At 46.8% G+C, this 23,028-nt stretch overlaps 1 protein-coding gene across 1 annotated transcript in view; it reads left to right on the top strand.

Annotated features, from left to right (window-relative positions):
- The first annotated feature begins 14,249 nt into the window (after window positions 1–14,249).
- Window positions 14,250–23,028, top strand: part of NDUFS4 (NADH:ubiquinone oxidoreductase subunit S4) — a 61,769-nt gene continuing 52,990 nt past the window's right edge. Inside the window, exon 1 of the mRNA XM_059695015.1 lies at window positions 14,250–14,408. Coding sequence (XP_059550998.1) covers window positions 14,311–14,408 — 98 coding nt within the window. The 5' untranslated portion in view covers window positions 14,250–14,310. The remainder of the gene's footprint in view (window positions 14,409–23,028) is intronic.

A 23,028-nucleotide genomic window follows, 5' to 3' on the forward strand; every position in this document is an offset into this window, starting at 1 on the left:
AATGTTTTGTTAACTGAACAGGATTAATCTCGGAGTATTAAGACCCAAGTGAATTTCAGTTTCTTCTTTTTCTATATTGTTTTATTTTTTCCAAATTAAAATATATCTAGAAGTAGGAAAACATTTTTAGTATTTTTTTAAAGTGGGAAAAACAGACAAAAATAATAACATGATTGCTTCTCTACATGTGACTCAGGCATGCAATATCCTAGAAATACCACTCATCACTCCATGTGGACGCCAGTGGAATTCGTTCTGCTGTTCCAGGTCTGGTCTTGTTCAAAAGCCCTGGCTTCTGAGCCCTGGGCTCCTCAGAGATGGAAGAATTTGGATGAGGAAACCTCATTGAAGGTAATGGTGTGTGTCTGAGCTACCATAAAGTTAGGAGAAGATTGCACATGTGTGTGTACAGATTCAGCATTTCTCACACCTGCTCGGGCACCCTAACTCTAGGGAGAAGCATCTGGAAGGCCTCCACAATCTTGAAATTTCCTTAAAGTCTTCTGTTGATCTAAAAAATTATGAGGCTTTTGCATTGTATCTCATAACGTGCCTGTAATTTTGACACAACATGAGGTGGAAACGTATTTATCCTGGAGTAAGATCGACGCTCCGAGAAGGAGCTGGCCACCCTGCTGGTGGTGAGCGGGCGCTGCTGGTGGGCTGCAGGGGTGGGCTCCCTCCTCTGGGGAAGGAATGGCGTCGGCCCCCAGAATACACGGGGCTGCACCAGCATTGCCCGCGGACCAGCTGTGTACAGGTCTCCTCGCCACTCAAGTCCTAACCGTCAGCATCGTACTGTCGGCAGGAAAATAGGGGCTCGCAAGGCAAGCAACGCATCGTTACCAAGGACTCACCTCAGCACATCAAAACGCCAGGGGTGAAATTGACAGGAGTTTTTTATGTCAGAAGGTCCTGTATCTGTAATGGTCTTATTGGTATTCTGATAAAATTATACCTTTGCTACAGATGTTTTGCAAAATTTACTGTTTACAGATGTTTATGAGAAAGCGAATAAGCCCCCAGTGCCCATCAGTTGCCCATACTGTCAACTTGAATTTTAAAACGAGGTACAATTTCCTCCTCTTCCAGGACAACAAACAAAATGTACAACACGCGCAATCCTGCCGACGATGGCGTCCCCAAAGCCGGCCATTCCTCTCTTCAGGAAACTGTTCGCACAATCCTTGAGATTAGAAAAAGTAACTTTTAATAAAGCATTTAATCATCTTTAATTTTATCGCTCTTCTTGTTTGGAAAGGAAAAAATATAATTACCTTTTATCACTCTTTTATCACTCTTCATGCCTAGAAAGGAAAAATATAATTACCCAGTATATCTCAGTAAGAGGAAGGCATGGGGGAATAAAGATACCAGTGGATGAGCACTAAATTAAAACCATGCGGGAACTTGGCAAGAGGATCAGAACAACCAATTACCATTGAAAAATTAATCCTTTCTTGAATGTTTGGTAACTGAGCAATCAAGAAAAATAAATTCTGTGTTGTTATGAACAAGTTACTGCTCAGAAACTCTAAAATAACAACATCCTCTTGCAAGAGGATGAAATAGAGCTGACCGGCAGGGGAAGGTTTGCAGGACGACGTGAAACTTCAAGGATTCTTTTTTGTTTGCTTGTTTGTAACTAATCATTTCTTGCGTTCAGTGAAACGTGTTGGGTCACAAAGGATGATCTTATTTTGTTTTTCTTTTCCCCACAAAACACAGTGCTATACAATAAACGTGACAGGAAGGAGATTAATGGACTCCTGGCGAAAGGGGCCGTTTAAGTAAGAACGCCGAGGAGGCCTTGTTGTTGTTGTTGTTTGTTTACACTGAAAAAGCAACTCCTCATAGTAAATGACTGCATCTGAATATCCTATTTTTGTCACACCTTTACGTTGTTGAAGCCTGAAAAAGTGCATGCCAGTGCGGATTCAAAGAGATATTTATCACAGTCTCCAAACTGAGGGGAGAATACGCTGCCACAATGGGGATTACAGGACTCTTTGATGAAGCCTCCGGATTGGGAACCTGTTTTTTCCTCTTCCTGGGAACCACAGATCATCTCCCCGACATAAATATCTCCCCCTTTTGAAACATGACTCAAACAAAAGATAATCTGGCCAAAGGAGGTACTGAACACAGAGTGACGTTGGGAAATAATAAATAAATATAAACACAAAACACTAACATTACATCTCTCTCCACTCTATTTTCCAAAGAAGAAAGGCATGGAGCAGGCAGCGGCCGGCGCTGGAGAAGCTGAAGAGCCGGGCAGCCCAGGGGTCCATCCAAGCCCTTCCGACTCGTTTTGATGTGTTAATGTGTGAGCTCCCCCTCCCCCTTTCCGGGGCCACGGCTGGGCTTTCCTACGGGCTTCGCACTGCACTGTTGGTTGTCCTCTGCTGCAGCTCATGCTCATACAAGGTCGCTTGCGGCCGTGTCTACACACAGGAAACCAGATGATGTCCCACTTTAGCTTCTCACCGTCCTCTACCTTCCGCAAGCCAAGGAGAGGGAGCCGATGCCTGCATCTTGATCTGTTCTTCTCTTCGGCAGCTGCAGGTGCCATCTTTAGGCGACGCTTACAGATCATCCAAATAGAGCAGGGGGCCACCTCCCAATTCCTGTGGGCTGTTCACCATCACCGGCCCTCTCCAAACCCTTCACCTCAACCTGTCGCAAGGCTTAGCTCTGCCTTGGAGTGGCGGACCGGTGAAGAAAGGCTGGTTTAGATTTGTGACTAATTCCCTCCACATAGATGGACGCCAAGGTGCCTCCGTTTTATCTGACGGGGAGTTGCCTCCCCGTGCTTCCTGTTGGGGGCGAGGGGCCTCAGTCTGACTTCTGAACGGCTGGCGGTGTCCAAGGGCCAGGAGGGCGCTAAGCCTTCTGGTGGCCTGGGACAGCTCCATCCCGCTCTCCCAATTGTTGCCATTGGGCCACGTGACTGGCTGATGGCTTCAAGGCCAGCTCTGGAACCCTGACATCCCCCAGAAGTCAATGTTCCTCCTGCTGATCTCATGCAGGGGCTGCTCTGGTCCCACCTTAACGCCGGGGAGAGGCAAGCGGGGAAGGCGAGGAGAGAGGAGGCTGGGCTCGCTGCTCTCAGGGTGAGGTCTGAAGACTTTCAAAAGACCAGTCGAATCTGTTTGGGAACGTCGCTGACAGCTTTTACCGTGATCTTCATTCTAAACAAATTCTGCAAGGAGCGGTGACAATCAGACTTCGAAAGCAATTTTTCAAAACTAACTTAACTATACCCATGTTTATAGTAATTCGTGTGTGAGTGTGTGTGTATGTGTGCGCACGCATCTAGTCAACTCTTCCTTACCCAGGACTGCTATGCCTTCAGCATTTCTTAAAAGTATTCCTTCCCTGTGTATTAACGGCCAGCACCCACAGATAGCAGCATAAGCACAAAGCAAACCTGACGCGTAAAGGAAGTGGCCGCAGGATTTCCGCGTCTGCGGACTGGGGACTTACTCGGCGGTGCGCCCGAGTCCACATCCCGCCTGCGACCCACAGGGAGGCTCGTGGAAATAGCACGTGTGGCTCTGAGGCAGGCTTGAAAGTTGGCCGCTTCAGGGCCGCGGGCCTGGCTCCCGAGGGGGGCGACCAGGGACACTGGGTGACAAGACCCCTCAGCCTCTCGGCTGGCAGCCCGGCACCTACAGGGCATGCTCTCTGGCTGAGGGGTGTCCCAGGTACCAGCCCTATAGACGCAAATCCAGAGAGGAATCCCCCCGAGAGCCATGCAAATGTTCTTCTGGTCACCGGCCTGTGCGTTCTGCACAGATGTGCGCTCGTCCTCAGGGTGGAACTGAACCAGGACATCGACAAAGAAGAGACGCGGTAGAACCATCGCCTCGAGAGCCCAAAGGAAGGCGGCTGAGCGCGGACCCTGGGCACGCGGACCCCGGGAACTCACGGAAAGAAAAGTCAGGGTGGCCACTTTCGGCAGCCACCACGGAAGCTGATGTGCGTAGAGAAGAACTGCAGTTGGCAAACAGAAATGAAAGGGGATAAAGAGACTCCAGAAATTTAGTTCCTTGAAGGGTTGGAAAAGTCAACCCCTTCTAAGCCCTACAGAACAGGAAAAACTAAAAAAGGAAAATCCTTGACAAGAAAGGGCCAGTGTGTGCTGCTTGGCCCGGGACAGTCATGGCTCACACCTACGTCCCTGCCTAAATATTAATGGCATTGACATGACTCATTCCGAGGCAAAAACAGGATTATAGGTGTGGTAGGAAAAGCCACAGTATAATGTAGTTTATCAATTGCTGTGTAACCGTCAGCCCTAAACTTTGCTTAAAACCCAACCATGTAGCCCTGACCGGTTTGGCTCAGTGGATAGAGCATTGGCCTGCGGACTCAAGGGTCCCAGGTTCGATTCCGGTCAAGGGCATGTACCTTGGTTGCGGGCACATCCGCAGTGGGGCGTGTGCAGGAGGCAGCTGATCGATGTTTCTCTCTCATCGATGTTTCTAGCTCTCTGTCCCTCACCCTTCCTCTCTGTAAAATATCAATGGAGTATATTTTAAAAAAAAACAAAAAACAACCAACCATGTATCTGCTCATGCTTGTGCCACTGGGCAATGGCTCAGTGGGGGTGTCTCACCCGCACCCCACAAGGAATGAGTGAGGGTCACTCGGTCGCTGCATTTAACTGGACTATTATCATAAGAGACAAGGAAGAAATAAGTGAGGCTTGAAAGTGATGTCCAGTAAGCCCCTTCATGACTGTTGCATGGAACCGACTGAAAAGCACATAGATCAGAAACCGACTAGGACTCTGAAGGAACTGAACTAGCAACACAAGTACGAGCCCGAACTCGAGCATCAGGAGGATGCAGTAAAACGGGCAGCCCCCGAGAAGGGCGCATGTCGGCTGTGTCTATGGAGGGTGCTGACCAAGGAAGAACCTCCAGAGGGCAGGGCCTGGAGCCATCGAGGACGATGGCCAAGGGACTTCCTGCCAGAGAGGAATCAGGGTCTCATCCAGGTCAAGGCCTTCGTGATGCCGGCTCAGCAGAACATCACAGTCGTGACGGCCCACCATGGCTGTGCCTCCCTGATGCGCTCCCGGCCCAAACACGAATGTTTATTACAGCTAGCTGCCCCGTTCCACCGCTGTAACTTGTGTGTATGTTGATGGATGTGGGGGACATACAACTTGTCTTGGTTCGTGTGGGTGTGCTGCACGTGGGTGCGCTGCACGTGGGTGCGCTACACGTGGGTGAGCTGCACGTGGGTGCACCCATATGGACTTCATCTGGATGCAGCGTCTGCATGAAACTCTGGTTTGTTTTGCTTGGGAAGGAAGCAGAAAAGAGAACGAAAAGGTTTGGTAATCAGAAGAGCGGGCTGTGGCCCTAGCCCAGGGGTGGGCAAACTTTCTGACTCCAGGGCCACAGTGGGTTCTTAAACTGGACCGGAGGCCGGAACAAAAGCATGGATGGAGTGTGTGTGTGAACTAATATAAATTCAAAGTAAACATCATTCCATAAAAGGGTACGGTCTTTTTTTTCAATAGTTTTATTCATTTCAAACGGGCCGGATCCGGCCCGCGGGCCGTAGTTTGCCCACGGCTGCCCTAGCCGGTTTGGCTCAGTGGGTAGAGTGTCAGCCCACGAACTAAAGGGTCCCAGGTTCGAATCCAGTCAAGGGCACCTAACTTGGTGGTAGGTTCCCTGGCCCTGGTTGGGGTCCATGCTGGAGGCAGCCAATCGAGGTGTCTCTCTCACATTGATGTTTCTCTCCGTCTCTCCCTCTCCCTTCCAGTCTCTCTAAAAATCAATGGGAAAATATCCTCGGGTGAGGAGTAACAGAAGAGCAGACCACGTGTTGACGCAAGTCCATTTCCTTTTCCTTCAGAGCCCGATTTGCCACGTTTCCCAGAATTCTTCTTGCAGGTAAGCGTTGCTGTGCGACGGAATCGTGGCCAGTGACATGTGGGTAGGAGTGATGCCTGCCGGCCAAGTCCAGAACTTCCCAGTCATCGACTGGGTACCCCCTCTCACCCACGGGCACATGGAAGACCTCCAGGACCTGGGCGGCTGGAGTCCGGGCCCTTGGCCTGACGGAACACCCTGGTTCACTGATGTGAGCAATGCTTTGCTTGTGTTCAGGAGCCGCCGAGGATTGAGGGTTTATTTGTGAAGGCAGTTAGCATGCGGAAACTAAAGGACCGAACAGAAACATTACCTGATGCACAAATTACTATCCGGTTAGTCTTGCTGATGATGAGTAAGCCCAATTCTGTTCATTGTCAATAGATATTTTAACATCTTTTATGGGTTCAGGAGAAAAGGGGAAACTAACGATATTTCTCCGAGTGGTGCTTCTCTACTCCCCCTCTCCAGCGTGGGGTGGCCTCCGGCACTTTTCCCTGAGTCTGTGCTTCTAACTCCCCCCTCCCTCCCCGGCCCCAGCCCCCCCTCAGCCTCTCTGCTCTGGTTTCAGATCCCACTGGAGGACCCCCGCTTCGGGCCTGCGGTGCTTCGCGGTGGGGGCGCCGGCAGCTCCTGCTGATTCTGTTATCTGAGTTGTCTCCTGAGCCCCCTTGTTTGGCTCCTCGGCAGCCCCGTCACCTGTGTAAACAACTCCCTGAATTAAATTTCCTCCGTTTGAAATATCTGAAGTGGTTTCTGTTTTCCTGGCAGGACATTGACTGATACGTGTGTATGATGTGTGTTTGGGAAAGCCTGGTCCCAAAGGTGACATTTGATCAAAGGCTTAAGAGAGGAGGGAGTTAGCTATGTGGGTATCTGTGGGGAGTGTACTCCAGGCCGAGGAGGCCCCGTGGTGAGAAAGGGCCTGGCGTGTGGAAGACAATCAAAGACAATCACGGGGCAGGAAGGAGACAATAGCAGGTTGCTGAGGTGAGAGAGGTGCTGTAGCCAGGTTATCGCCGATGTGAGGGCCCCCTGCAGGGTTTGAGCAAGGGGACCGCAGGAATTGCCTTATATTTTAAAAGACCATGCGGCAGCTGCGTTAACACATACTCTGCAGGCAAAGATGAGAAGAGGAAGCCTGTTAACGGATTTGAGCAGCATTCTAGGCAGGAGATGATGGCAGCGTTGACCTGTGAGCGGGCAATTGGGGTAGTGAAAAGTGGTCATATGACAGCGATAACTCCAAGGCAGAGCCTAAGGAATGTGTTGGAGTGAGAGGTAAAGAGAGGCATCATGGGAAGCAGCCCAAAGTCTGAGTGTAGGGAGGAGCCTGTGTTCCTCTGTATCTGTACAGGTTTTATTTCCCCCCATGTTCTTCTGGACATCTTCCAGGGCTGATGGTTGAAAGTCATTAAGGCCCAAGCTGGTGAGCCTCAGTGGACAGAGCATCGGCCCACGGACTGAAGGGTTCCGGGTTCAATTCTGGTCAAGGGCACATGCCTGGGTTGTGGGCTTGATCCCCAGTAGGGGGCATGCAGGAGGCAGCCCACCAATGACTCTCTCTCATCATTGATGTTTCTATCTCTCTCTCCCTCTCCCTTCCTCCTTGAAATCAATAAAAATATATTTAGAAAATAAAAAAGAAAGTTATTAAGGTAGTTTCTGATAACTGTTTAGGTGTTTGACTGTTGTCTGATCTCATGTGCAGGGGCTCTATGAACTCTGCAGTATGGAATCGTTTCTCAGAAACACCCGTGTGTGTCGGAACTGGTCTACCAAAGAGAGGGAGTCAGGCTAACTCAAAAACTCGAGCAACCAAAACAATGTCGTTCCCATTAGTTAAGACGGGAAGGCTGTGGGGGGACAGGTTATGAGGAGATCAGGAATTCAGCGTGGGACAGGTTAAGTTTGCTTTATCGATTAAATATCCACGTGAGGAAATTCAGTAAAAAAGTGGAAATAAAGGTATTCAATTCATTAGAAAAGAAGGAGCTGGAGATAGAGGTCGGGAGCTGTTGGTCAATGGATGACACTGAAAAGCCATGAGGCGGAAGGAGGCTGTCCCGGGAGAAGAACGGCCATGCAGGGATCTTGCCCCGGGCGCACACACACACACACACACACACACACACACACCCGCCCCTGGTCACTCCAGCATTAGCTGTGGGAGCTGAGGGGAGCCAGCATGGAGGCTGATGAGCAACTTGTAAATGAAGTGGGAGGAGAGCGAGGACAGCATGGAGGCCTGGGGAGCAAGTGTTTTGAGAACTGAGTCATCAGTTGTGTCAAATGAAAGGTCAAATGAGATAAAGTCTGTGAATTGGCCATTGGATTTAGCAGCGGGAGGGCGTTGCTGCTCCTAAAAGAGCAGTTGCAGAGGAGCTGCCGGAGCATGGGCGAGCTGGCACAGCGCACACAGGCAACTCCTTAGAGCAGCGGTTCTCCACCTTCTGGCCCTTTAAATACGGTTCCTCATGTTGGGACCCAACCATAAAGTTATTTTCGTGGCTACTTCATCACTGTCATGTTGCTACTGTTATGAATCTAATGTAAATATCTGATACGCAGGATGGTCTTAGGCGACCCCTGTGGAAGGTTCGTTCAACCGCCAAGGGGGTCGCGACCCACAGGTTGAGAACCACTGCTTTAAGGGGTTATCATGGCAAAGAGACAGGGCAGTAGTTGGTGCGGTAGATTGAGTCAACGGAAGTTACCTTTTAATTTTTTTTAGAGAGAAGAAGGGGGAGAGAGACCAAAATATCAATGTGATTAATCAGTTGCCTCCAGCATACACCCCAACCCGGAATCGAACCCTCAGCCTGAGCATGTGCCCTGACCAGGAATCAAACTCGCCACCCTCTGGTGCGGGGATGATGGTTCAGCCGACTGAGCCACACCGGCCCCGGCAAGCTTTGCTTTCTGAATGGGAGAGCGGCCCTGGCCGGTGTGGCTCAGTTGGTTGGGCCTTGCCCCACGCAGGGAAAGGTGGCTGGGTCAATTCCTGGTCAGCGTGTGTGCAGAAGGCAGCCTCAGGTTAATGTTTCTCCCTCTCTCCCTCTCCCTTACTCTCTCTCTAAAAAAGTCAACTTAAAATCTTTTTAAAAGTAATACATAAATAAACCACATGCTTGTGAGCTGAGGCGAGTGTCCCAGGGGCTCGTGAAAGAGGCATGCCGGAGGAAAGAAGGCGTAGAGGTGCCGGAAAATGAGCTCAGGAGGCGGCTCTCTGGGAGGGCAGGTGCTGGGGCTGGGGCCTGGGCACGCCTGGGGTTCCCTTTCATCCGCAGCAGCGGAGGGAAGGCAGTCTTTGAGCTTGAGCGCAGTGGCTGGTGAGTGACGCGGTGGTGCTTTTGATTAATTCAGTTTCCTCGAGGATGTGGGAAAGTCATCAGCAGGAAGGGGGCGTGGGAGAAGCGGTAGGCGCGGTTGGAGGAGTGAGAAGCAAGTGCCAGTCGTCTAAAGAAGTGAGAACATGAACGGGCTCAGAACACCTGCGTGTAGAACAGAGGAGGTCTGATAGGCTGTCCAGGGAACACGAAGGACCACTTTGAGGTTCCTGCCCCGGGAGCCCAATCAGTGTGGTTTCGGGCTCTTCCCAGTCGTGTTCAGACGCACGGGGGCAGGTGCAGGCGAGATCGAGTCAGACTTGACGGAGGTGGCAGTTGCACGGAGTACAAGAAAGTGAGGGGGCAGGGGAGCTGGGAGTGTGAGCAAGAAAATGAGGGTGACATTGGCCATGGGATTTAATCTGGTTAAGGAGGGGGAGTCTCACCAAGAGAGGGAACAGGGAGATGGAGGAAGGACGAGAGGATCGCAGCTCTGAGGGGACCCCAGGATGGACGGCAGGTCGGGGCTGGTCCACCTCATTCTTTGCTCATCGTGGGCATCTTGTCTGGATGACCCGAGCCTTCACCTTCACATCTGGGGAGCAGGGCGATAGAGGAGGTAGACAAAAGGGGGAGCGGGAGGGGGTGCAACTGCGCTCTTTGTTTAAAGAAGGCTTCCCGGTCATCACATGACAATTTTCCTTTTGTTTCATTGGCCGGAACTGGTTACAGGGCTATTTCTAGCAAGAGAGAGGCTGAAAAGTAAAGTCTTTATTCCAGAGACCAATAAATAATAAATAAGGACAAAGGCAGGCAAATGTATTGGGTTAGGCAATGATTATATTTTTTTGTTCCTAAAAAATGTGCATTTCCCCACATTGTACCTCTCTGAAATTGGGATAGATGATATGTAGTTGGTTGTGTGTAATGGTTTGTTGCATTTTTTTTTATTTGTATTTAATAGTCCAGAAAATAATGATGCATTTTACAGTCGACGACATCTCATACTGGAAGGAAGACGGTCGTGTTTTGCCAAGACGGAATTCTGGACGGGAGGAACAGCTTTGCTGTGGGTAAGAGAAAGGGAAGGGAGATAATTGGTTTGGTTTTCTGCATGTGAAGTTTGGGAAGTTAGGATCAGGATGCCAGACTGTGATGGGGCATGTGAACAAATTTATGTGGGAAAATGCCACGAGTTCTTCCGTATCCTGATTGCTTGGACCCTTTTTTTTTTTTTTTCCAAAAATAATTTGAAGTGGCAGCTCTTCACTATAGGTAGAAATCATTTCGCTTGTTGCCAAAGCCTCAGCGCCCCTGCCAAATAAAATAATAATTTTATAAGATGATAATGTATTAATTCAAGGTTTTCAATGAAATGAGCAGTGAAAAATAAAATGTGATTTAAAATATTAGTTTGTAGCCAAAAAGTGATGGTGAAATATTTTCCTGCCTCTAGCGATTGCATGTGAAACTTCTGATAGAAATGTCTGGTTTTAATTTATTTTCTTCGGGATGCTTTATTGAAGACCCATGTGCAAGGGGAAAAATTAAAACCAGACAACTTCAGATCCACTGTAAATTTCACATGCCATCAGAAGGACTAAACTAAATGTTTCTTTTGGCCACCATGCTTGAAATACAAACAAAAAGTTAAATGAATTCACATTTTAATACTCCTATTTGAAATATTAAAATGGCATTTAGACCTAGACATCTAGTAAGCCTTGTGGTAGAATCTAAAATTTGGGTGAAATTGTAAAAAAACAATAAGTGCACATAGCAAATTATTGCTGTTCCTGAAAGGCCTATATCCTGTATTTGAAATGTGAGGAATAAGGAAATGAAAGGGACTATTAATTTTTTTTTTTTCTAAAACGCGAGTCTAATAAAAGGTAGATTCACGCTTTCAGGTCTCTTGCCAGCAACACTGGGCCCCGGTCCCCAGCATCGCACCGAGGCCTTCAGAAATGGCACATGATCAAAGATGAAATATGAGGAACCAGTAAGATCTGTAGACCTGAGAGAACAATCACATTAAAAATAATTTGTACAACAAATTGGTAGCTCCAAAATAGTCTTGGGGATGTAAACGACAGCATAGGGAATAGAGGTAATAATATTGTACTAAGTACGTGTGGTGTTAGGTGGAGTCTAGACTTACTGGGAGGAGCACTTTGTAAGTTACAAAAATGTCTAACCATTATACTGTACATCTGCAACTAATATAATATTGAATGTCAACTGTAACTGAAAAATAAAAAAAAAGGACAAGCTTTTTCTAAGCAAAAATAAAAAAGGGCACTTTCTCCAACTTAATTTTTTTAAATCTATTTTTATTGATTTTGGAGAGGGAGGGAGAGAGAAAAACACCAATGATGAGAGAGAATCATCGATCGGCTGCCTCCTGCACGCCCCCCACTGGGGATGAAGCCCCAAACCTGGGCATGTATCTTGACCAGGAATGGAACCGTGACCTCCCTACTTCATAGGTCAATGCTCAACCACTGACCCACACTGGTCAGGCTCCCCAACTTATTTTTGATGGTTGAAAAACTTCAGTTAGATCCATTCGCTCATCCCTCCATCCATTCACTCATTCCACACCTTCTTGGGAGCCCTATTATGAGCCAGGGGAAATGATCAGCAAAAACATATATGACCTCTGTCTTCAGAGAACTTGCCTTCCATTTTGCAGGAAGAGATGATGACGTTGCATTAAAATGCATCACGGAAACAAACAAAAAAGAAAGAAAATGCAGGGTGGGATAAGACAAAAGGGGGAGGGGAAGACATAAAAAATTACGAGTTGCAAGTTTTTAAATTCAAGTATTTTCTTTTGGTCCTTTCATTAAATAACAAACAGTTGTACTTTCAGGGGGTACTAATATATATATAATGTATTAATTCACTTGAAGCAGCTGTGCATCTTCCTCTCACCAGCCTCCCACCTCTGTTCCGACCCGCACCCAGAGGGGTGCTCTGAAGGAGAAAGACAGAGCGCAGGTGGGTCTACAGAAGAGGAGTCGACCTGGGCAGGGGGCCAGAGAAGTATCCCTGTGTGAGAGCATCGGTGAAGACACGTTTGCTATAGGATATCTAACAAACAGAGGCTTAGCCAACCAAGCCCCTCATTTCTTAGAACAAGGGTCCTGGAGGTATCTTGGTCAGGGTTGGTTCAGAAGGTCAACGCTACCATTAAAGACCTGGGCTCTTTCCCTCTCTGCTCTCCCTGCCTGTCCTGTTGGCCAAGCTCTCGTGCTTGCGCCCTCCTGCTGAGAAGATGCCAGGGCTCCTGGCATTGTGTCCTCACACAACTGCGTCCTGGAGGCGGGACGAGGCATTTCTCTTGTGCGCCCCTTTGGTTCTGAAGCATAGCTGCAAGAGCTGGTGGGAAAGCCAGCTTAGGACATTTTTAGTGTCTGTAGAAGGAGTCCGGCCCTGTCAGCAGGGAAGGGGTAGGTGGGAAACGCCTGCCTATAAGATACCTACAGATTCTGCCACGGGGAGTGGCTCTCAGCTGTGATCTTCAGGGCAAGGAGGCTGAGTAGATAAGAGACCTGAAGGTCCAGCCAGCAGGCAAAAGCTGCGAAAGGCTCCAGGGCAGGACAGAAAGACAGTCAGTGCCTAGACAGAAGGGGGCGGGGACAGACCACATGGAGCCCGGCAAACGAGGGTAAGGGACTTTGTCTTTATCCCATCGGCTTTGTTTTTCTGGGAAATCCTGATTAACATACCGTGACATGCTCCTCAGCAATAAAAAGGAAGGAGCTGTTGATACATGAAATAACTCGGTGGATCTCGGGCCGTTATGCTGAACGATAGGAGCCAAGCTGAAGAAGTCACTCTGCGTGCGTCCATTGACGTCTCCTTGAAATCTCAAAATTGTAAATATGGAAACAGCGTACAGTAGTGGACTTGATTTCAACATCAGGTTCGTGGCTTTGATATCCTAGTAGAGTTATTTAAGATGTAACCATGGGAGAAACTGGGGGAGCACACCTTTCTGTACTGTTTTTGCAGCTTTTTCGTGAAGTCTATAATTTATCTCAAAATAAAAGGTTTTGAAGAAAATTCCCAGAGACACCTCTCCCTCGCCTTCCTTTATCTTTCTGTGCATTTTAACTTCCCCAGGACTTGGCTTTCTGTCTTTGGCGCTATGTTGCTGAATCTCTTTCTTCCCCCTTTTCCTGATGTACTATGTTTTCTTTCAATTGGCCACACCTCGGAAGCCAGTCATTCCCCTCCTGCTGTTAATCCCATTCTTTTAATAAAGGTTATGTTTCTCCGGGCTTAATTCTAAATGCGCAGCAGCATTCTATTTTTTTTTTAAAAAAAGATCTCTTTGAAAACCCCAAACAAACCACAAGCGAACCTGCTTTTATTTTATATAATTATCGTTCATAAGGTCAGTAGCTCATACGACAAACATGTTTCCAACACGTGTCTCAGAAGACAATTTTTTTATTTTATATGGATGGAGCATTAATATTCTTGGTGTCTGTGGATTATGATCACACATTCAGAAATTACTGGGAATACAGTGACATCAAACGTTATGTTCCATGAGCTTTTCCTATAAATCCACGCACCAAAAATCGTAGTCATAATAATAATAAGCCTGTGCCAGGCCACGTCTGGAAAACTAGGACCGTCACAATGACTGCCCATCACTCCGACCGCAGCCCGGCCCCGGAGCCTGCGCACTCAACCTGGCCACACTTTGCAAAGGTGCTGCTTTAGGTTCTCAAGGTCAAAAAGGGCCTTCTGGCTCTGCCCCAACTATTCCGTGCCCTTGAAAAAATTATGAGTTGCAAGTGTTTAAATTCAAGTATTTTCTTTTGGTCTTTTCATTAAATACAAACAGTTGTACTTTCAGGGGGTACTGTCCACACTTAAAGCAGCTGTGCATCTTCCTCCCACCAGCCTCCCACCTCTGTTCCGACCCGCACCTAGCGGGAGACCCCACCCCAACGGAGGGCTAGGCCCCGCCCACAGCGCTAGGCCCCGCCCGCCGCGCTCCGCGGGCCCGAGGCGGAGGAGGCGTGTCCCTCGCGGCGCCCCGTCCGGCGCTCGCGGGCGGCAAGATGGCGGCGGTCTCAATGTCAGAGACGCTGCGGCGCGCGCTGTGGGGCCGCAGGGCCGCGGCCGCGGCTGTTGCCTCCGCTCTCCGGGCTCCATCCAGGTAATAAGACCGGCAGGCTCCTTCTGCCGGCTTCTCAGCGTCCCCTCCGCCGCGGCGGGTCTCTGCGGCGGGGCCCCGGCCAAGGCCTCGGGAGAGGCGGGCGCTGCGGGGAGGCCGCGGGGAGCCGGGCGGGGCGGGGCGGGCGGACGGGAGCGCCCGGGTTCCAGGGGGCGTGTATCCTGTGGTCGCGGGACTGGTCTGCGGAGCCCAGAGAAGGGCCGGAGGCTCCCCGCCTCCCGCACCTCCGTTTCTCACCTGCTGGTCCTCACCCCGTCCTCACCTGGGGGTGACGTCACCCGTTGGCCGTCACCGCGTCCTTACCTGGTGGTGACGTCACCTGCTGGTCTGTCACCGCGTCCTTACCTGGGGGTGACGTCACCTGCTGGTCTGTCACCCCGTCCTCACCTGGTGGTGACGTCACCTGCTGGTCTGTCACCGCGTCCTTACCTGGGGGTGACGTCACCTGCTGGTCCTCACCCCGTCCTCACCTGGGGGTGACATCACCTGCTGGTCAGTCACCCCGCCCTCACCTGGGGATGATGTCACCTGCTGGTCTGTCACCCCGTCCTCACCTGGGGGTGACGTCACCTGCTGGTCAGTCACCCCATCCTCACCTGGGGTGACGTCACCTGCTGGTCTGTCACCCCATCCTCACCTGGGGGTGACGTCACCTGCTGGTCAGTCACCCCATCCTCACCTGGGGTGACGTCACCTGCTGATCCTCACCCCGTCCTCACCTGGGGTGACGTCACCTGCTGGTCCTCACCCTGTCCTCACCTGGGGTGACGTCACCTGCTGGTCCTCACCCTGTTCTCACCAGGGGGTGATGTCACCTGCTGGTCTGTCACTCGGGTCCTCACCTGGTGGTGATGTCACCTGCTGGTCTGTCACCCCGTCCTCACCTGGGGGTGACGTCACCTGCTGGTCTGTCACCCCGTCCTCACCTGGGGGTGAACTCCTCTTTGCTATCAGTGGTGTTGATTAGGTTTCTGAACAGAAACACAGTTTTATGCATCCCACTGCTTGGGAGGGAGGGACATTGGGTGGGAAGTCGATGTTGGTAAAAATACTGGAAGGTAATTTTTCCAGTTAACTTCAGTGGTCATGCTGGTGGTCACGCTGGCAGGTTTCCCCATCCAGAATTTCGTGAAAGCCTTGAAGTAATTCAGAAGTTTCTGTTATTGTTTTGTCTTGAAGCATTCTTTGTGATGGTGATTTTTTTGAGACGACAGACTTCATGACTTACTCCTCCATTTCCCGAATTTTCCTGAATTTATTGCAGCCCTAACAGGACAGCACGGACACATACTCAGCATTCTTATCTGCGAATGATTATTAGGTTTTCTGCTGTTTCGAGCTTGTTAGTCTAAATGTGAACCAGGGCTCACATAGGGTGCGTTCTGCCTGAGGCTGAGTGCTGGGAACCAGGACCGAAGGACTGGGTGGACTGATGGGCAGGGCGTGGGGTGAAGGGGAGAGGTTAAGATGCCAATCAACTTAGTGTTGTAGTAAATAAGTGCAAAGGGAATGCAAGGGGTTAGACTCCAGTTAGGAAGGATTTGGGGATATAATTTTTATTAAGATTTTAAATAGTGGGTTTGGGCGGGGCCATTGGGTTACGGAAATGCTTGAAGGTGGTAGTCCAGAGATATACAGGGTGTCCCAGAAATGTATACACACACTTAGAATACAGACAGTCCTCGGTTACATCGGACTCGACGTCCGTCGTTTCGTGGTTACGTCACCATCTCCCAGTTATTTATAAAATAAAAAGTTCCATCATTTCGACGTATGTACATATGTGCTTTATGTTTTTTATTATTTATTTACCACAAGTAAAGGTCAGGAATTGTTATCTTTTAAATTTTTTTTTACTGTTTCACTTCATTACTGCTGTGTCTGTGCTCCATGTGAGTGACATAGGTGCTTATGTAGGTGGGTTCCGACTTACAGCGAAAATCACCTTACGTCTCATGGTAGGAACGGATCTCCGACATAACCCGAGGGCCTACTGTAATTATAAAGGCGGTGTTTATTTATTTTCTATTTTTTGAAAATATATATATATATATTTCTTTATTAATTTCAGAGAGGAAGGGAGAAGAAGAGAGAGATAGAAACATCAATGATGAGAGAGAATCACTGATCGGCTGCCTCCTGCACGCCCCCTATTGGGGATCGAGCCCGCAACCTGGACATGTGCCCTTGGCCGGAATTGAACCTGGGACCCTTCAGTCTGCAGGCTGACGCTCTATCCACTGAGCCAAGACGGCCAGGGCAAGGCGGTGTTTATTAAAATACATTTCATTTTCAAAATTGAGCTGTCAGCTGTTACAGTGTGTGTACGTTTTTGGGGGGACACCCTGTATGTATAATACAGAGTCATTGGAAAATAAGATGCTAAGATTGGGGGAAGGTAAGTACGTCTGCAGTTAACTGTTCTGCATTTGGGGGACTGGACGAATGGAAAGTATTTATCTGAGGTCAAGTCCTTCCCAGGGTGACTCAGGGCTGGGCTGGGGGTGACTCAGCTTGGCCTTGTTCTCCTAGACATAATAAGGTCTCCACAGTTGCCCGAGACTGAAAACAGATTTGAAGGGTCCCCCGGTGCATGGCTAATCCAAACATGGCTGTCTGCCAGCCATTAAGGTAGCTCAAGTGAAGACGTTACATTTTTGAAACGTTGACGATAATTAATACTGTTTACCCAGATTTAAAGAGTACCTGCTTGCAAACGTGTCAGATTTGGAAAGAAAATAAAAATTTAGGTCATATAAGATGACTTCTGTTTCACATGATTAAAAAACCCTACAAGTCAAGGAAACAAATTTTAAACACAAGTCAAATGACACATTTATTTGTTTTAGTGCCACTTTTTTACTCCAAGAGCTTATGATGTTCCTCTCATTCCCAGAGACATGGATGGCCCTTCTCCTTTACAGATGACCTGCTGTTCACCCTTAAGCACGGTCCTTCCCCTGGACTGTGAGAGGAATGAGGCTCTGAAAAGGTTGGATGTGGAAAGAGAACCAATACTGTTTGGAAAACATTTGCAAATGGTGTACATTTCAGATGACATGAATAAAGTGAGGGGGTAGAACCAGTAAGGCACTTGTAAGGAGGAGGGTAGTGAAACAAAAGAATATTGGAGAACAGGAACTATCAGTAGAAGGAAAGAAGTAGTTAACGGCTATTAGCTTATGAATGTAATTATCATATATTAGAAAAAAAATAAAAAGAAAACAAAATCAAAACATACACACAAGCAAGAGGGAGAACACTTACTTGAACAGTAGATGACTCAGCTGACCCAGTAGCTGAGCTCTGCTCTGGAGGGAGTCTCAGTTTCCGGGTGCCTCTGACTCCCCGGCTGGAGGGGGGACCCTGATAGCTGCCTGCAGGCACCCTTACTTTTCCTGACTTGCCTAGGGATTGTCCCCAGTAGGTTTAACTCTTTAGCATATTAATCTGAAAATGGCACCCCGTTTCAAAATAGCCATTCTCAGGACTGCAGACATTTGACGCAGTGGTTTTGTTTGTTTCTTTTACCTATTCGTGTACACTTATCTCATCCAGCCTGCCTCATCACTTCTGAATTTGGACTGAGCTGTGCTCACTTCAAACATAGCTCCGTAGGGTCTGCAGCAGCTGTTAATGGCGGCGGGGTGACTAGGGATATGGGCCTTGTTTTCAGGCCTGTTTGGGGCTCCAATCTCCAGTCCACCCCGTGGCTCTGTTTCCTTGTTTTGGGCATTAGGTAAGCAGTGTAAAATTATGAGTCTGCAGGAACCTCCGATGAGTAAGAGGTCTAAGGTTGGCAAGAGTTCTGTGGTTATCACACCTTTACTGAGAAAAAGTCTCAGCTCAAATTTGAGATACATTTAGGACCAGTAGGTTGGCTGTACTTCAGATAAGCTGGGTGAACATTCCTCTCTGAAGGGCAGCTACTTTTGCTGCCTTTGGAACATATCAAAGCCAAGTTTTGTGAATTTGAAATGGTTTGTAAGTGCTTTCTAGTAGGTTTCATTGTTTGGCTTATTTTCCTCATAAAAAATACTCATAATTAGTTGGTTTGTTTCATCAGTAGCAGTATTTTTGTTGAATGATTCTTAGGAGAAGTAAACATTTTAATACTAATAAATACTAGAATAGTGTCTGCACCTCTGTTCCCAGGTCATACCCATCAGCAGAGGTCAGCGCTTGGTGTGGGTGGACACAGAGTCACGTCATTTCAAATGGAAACGCTTCTAGAATACATCATATGCCTTAGTGAAAGTTGAGAATCGTTTTCATGGCATTTATTCTGAACACAAATTAAAATAGCAGCTAACATTTATTCCTCTCTTACTGTGCATTAGCCACTGTGCCGAGGACTTGACCTACCTTATCTCAGTTTCTCCATTTTTTTAGATGAGGAAACATACCGGCGAAGCAACAGATTTTCCAGTTTACAGGCATCCTGTGTTTTATCGCGCATGGCTTTATTGTGCTTCACAGATGGTGTGCTTTTCACAAGGTGAGGCGAGGCCTTCCACCAGCAGGAAGATCACGACTCGCTGCATCGTGAGATTCGCTTTACTGCGGTGGCTGGAACCGAACCCACAGGCTCTCCCAGGAGTGCCTGCACAGAACTGGAGATAGTCTGGTTTAGCGGCCTGAAGGAATATGTGGACTTCTGCAGTGAGAGATAGTATGTCTGATAATGGTAAATTGCAGTCTCAGTATCTCCCATGTTCAGTAAAGAATGCCTCTTTCAGAGACTTTCTGCTCTTTACTTTCCCTCCACTGTTCCTTTTTGTACAGCGAGTCTCTTTGTTTGTTTTCCAGCTAGGATTTTTCCTGTAAAATTTGTAAACATTTTTGGTGAGAGACTTTCTATAGGTGACTTGAAATTTATGCGTTCTCACCCTCTTAACCAAAATCCATAAGCGATGCACTAACAAGGTACACTGAACACCATTTCCTGTTGTCTTGCTCGGGCGTCGTGAAGACCAACCCTCACTGTCCTCTGCTGCCTTTCAGCCTGTCCAGTCTGTGTTGTGTTCTGAGTTCTTGCGTCTGCTGTTTAGTAGTGTTTCTGGGTCCTTCCTTCACTGGTCTGCTTCCCTCTAGCAGTCTCACTACCCTTTTAATTTATCATGGGTTTGGATAGCAAGCAAGTAACCCTGTTAGAGCTGTGTGTAAAATGAAGTAGGGTTAAGGAAGCTCTGCTGATGGCCGAAATTGACCTTGGGATTCAAGCCTTGGGCTTTTTTAAGGTTGTCAGAGAATTACATATAGCACTTACTCTTATTATGACTTTTCTTTTTAGTTACCCAAGAGTCTGATGGAACCTTATTCTACCTGAATTATTCAGTGGCCACATTTTTCATAGCTACATTCATCTAAATATTTAGGTATTGGAGTGAACTGTTTTAGGCCTTTTGTCCTTTCAGATTTAAAGTTTAAGTAATGGCATGAGAGCAGAGTTCTATTTCAAATCCTCCTCCTGCTGTCTGTTAGGAGTATTTTGATGAGTGAATAAAACCTGAGGTTCTTTAGGACTAGTTAGTTGGTCAGATGTGACCCTTTCTTCCTCCTTACTCAGTAGACTGACTTTTTCCTTTATGGGAATCATGTTCCATTCGTTTCAGTGGTTTTTAAACCCTTGCTGTGCATCACAGTCACCTGTTGTGTGCGTGAAAATTCCGGTGCCTTGGCCCTGAGATATGTATATTGGTTCAGTGAGTCTAAGTGGAGGCTTAGCTTTGTGGTGATTCTGATGGGCAGCTAGGGCTGAAAACTACGATTTTTCTTTTTTAATAGTTTCCATGCTGTATCTTGAAGGACCTCAAAATGCATTTTTCCTTGGGAGAGGGGTGGAGATTTCCAGAAACAAACAAAAATTCTACCATTTTTGCATACTTTCCTTGTCTAAATTAAGTTTTATGCTTTTCACCCATGCACTGGATAGAGATTTTTCTTGGAGAAATTTTCCTTTGAGGCAGAGCAGGCATTTTGAGAATTTTGGAGAGAGCAGGCCATGTTACTCTCTCTCCAGAGACTCTCGCTCTTCCTTTTGGAAGGGCTCAGGTTTAATACAGCGCAGCTGTTGAACTCTGCCCTCCGAAGTTGTAAGAAGAAAGTGTTTTACCCTTTAAAATGGAAATGCCTCTTTTAGGGAGGTGGTCTTTGGTGGATATAGTTCTCTAAGAAGTTTCATGCTTTTCTAGAGTTCTTTTGTTTCATTGATTCCTTAGAATTGTTTCTCATGTTGAGAGCAGAGTCTTTGAAAGTAAAGACCTGGCTGCTTTTGTTCTATGTTTTGCTGCCTCCTTAACAAAGCTAGATGAAGAGTTTATTTCTTTGTTTTTTCTAGGACTCAAAAATATGTGTTTTTCCTTTATTCAGCCACTCCATACATAAGTAAATGGACCTTGAATAGGGTTTACTAGACAAAAGATTCTGTTCTAGATGACTGTTCAGCAAGCCATATGCTTCTCCTAAAAACGTCAGTCTGTCTTGATGAGCTTTAAAGTGAATGCAGATGTTTGGGCTCTTTTGAGGACTACCACTCTGTGTGAAAGAGCACTTCTTTTTCCAGAGATTTCTTTAAAATGCTTACAGAAATTTGCATGAAATTTACTTTTATATCTTTTGTCTTTTAAGTCTGATGAAATGAGATTTAATTAAACATTAGTAATTTAAATTGAAATTTAATATCCTTAGTACAAATGTGATGTAGAGGTTTAAATAGGTCTCAATATGTTTTCTGTTAAGATTTTATTATTTACTTAGTCTTTTTTAAAATTGGGAACTTAAAGTGCTTTATAATATTTACTTTTACACAGTGAAAGGTGATGTTTTGGCAGGAAAGGATACCTTTTATGATGTTCAGTGTTTTCTACTTTGGTAGGTTAACCCTAGAAGTTAGAGTTGATAGATTCATATAATGTTTGAAAAATTTAGGATCATCCTGTTCCACCTTTATTTAATGCAAGACTCTCTAGAAATTCCTGCTTCTTGATTATCTAGCAGTTGAGGAATATATGGTAAATTTCTGGTAGCCCTAGAAGTCTCTCTATACCTTTATACTTGTTGGCAAATGATGTTTCCTTTTAATATTACATAGAACAATTCCGACCCCCCCACCCCCACCCCATGCACATGTCAGCCCTTCAGACAATGGGAGACGCTAGTCATCACTCATTCTTCCTCCAAGTCTGGGCTCCAGACTTAGCATGTCCAGCTCGTTTACCCTTTATTAATGACCATATTTCTTAATGCTTTATCTCTTGGTAGTCCTTAGAATGTGTTCTATTTTGCCAGTATTTTTCTTTGAACTATATATGTAATTTTCTTGTTGAGCTTTGCGGGTTCTAAAATGCTCTGGATACAACTCCTTTGTTATATATATGGTTTGCAAATATTTTCTCCCAGTCTGTTTTTTTTCTTTTTATTCTTTTAACAATACCTTTTACAGAGTAAAGTTTTTAATTTTGATAAAGTCCAGTTTACCAGATTTTTTCTTGTATGGATTATACTTTTGTTTTCATAGATAAGAACTCTTTGTCTAACCAAAGATTTTTTTCTATATTATCTTCTTGAAGTTTTGATATATTATGTTTTACACCTAGATCTATGATCCATTTCAAGTGAATTTTTGTATAAGGTATGCGATTTAAGTTGAGGCTAATTTTTTTTTGCATGTAGATGTATACTTGTTCTACCATTTATTGTAAAGACTGTCCTTTTCCATTGAATTGCTTTTGTACCTTTGTCAGCAATCAGGTGGCCACATCTGTCTGGGTCTGTTTTTATATTCTCTGTTCCATTGATCTAGATCCCTTTGGCAATACCACACCATCTTGATTACTATGGTTTTATAGTAAACTAGAGGCCCGGTGCACGAAATTCGTGCAGGGGGGGCATTGAGGAGGGAAGTCCCACAGCCCAGCCTGTGCCCTCGGGGGATGTCCAATTGCTGGTTACCAGCGGGGCACTCACCGGCCAGCCCTGCCCCTGATCGCCATCACTGGTCACCTCCCTGTGTTGAGTGTCTGCCCCCTAGTGGTCAGTGCACGTCATAGCAGCTGGTCGTTCCCCTCTTCAGTCGATTTGCACATTCGGGTTTTATTATATAGGATGTGTATTGTAATTGAGTAGCCGTGATTCTTCCAATTTCCTTCTTGTTCAAAACTTTTTTTAGCCATTCTAGCTTCCTTGCCTTTCTATTATGTAAATTTTAGAATAAGCTTATCTATAGCTATAAAACAAATCCAGGTGGACTCATTGAAAGCTATAGATTAATTTGAGGAGAGTTGCCATTTCTTAAACTTTTTTTATTGATTTCAGAGAGGAAGGGAGAGAGAGATAGGAAACATCAGTGACCAGAGAGAATCATGGATGGGCTGCCTCCTGCACTTCCCCCACTAGGGATGGAGCCTGCAGGCATGTGCCCTGACCTGTAATCTAACCATGACCTCCTGGTTCATAGGTCAGCACTCAACCATTGAGCAACACTAACTAGGCGAGAGCTGTCATTTTTACTATGTTGAGGCTTCCAATCCATAAACATGGTATGTCTATGGACAATTACATTGTTGTTTACTCTATTCCTAGGGTTATAAAGAACTCATTT

The sequence above is a fragment of the Myotis daubentonii genome, chromosome 4, assembly GCF_963259705.1.
Source record: "Myotis daubentonii chromosome 4, mMyoDau2.1, whole genome shotgun sequence".
Taxonomy (NCBI): Eukaryota; Metazoa; Chordata; class Mammalia; order Chiroptera; family Vespertilionidae; genus Myotis; species Myotis daubentonii.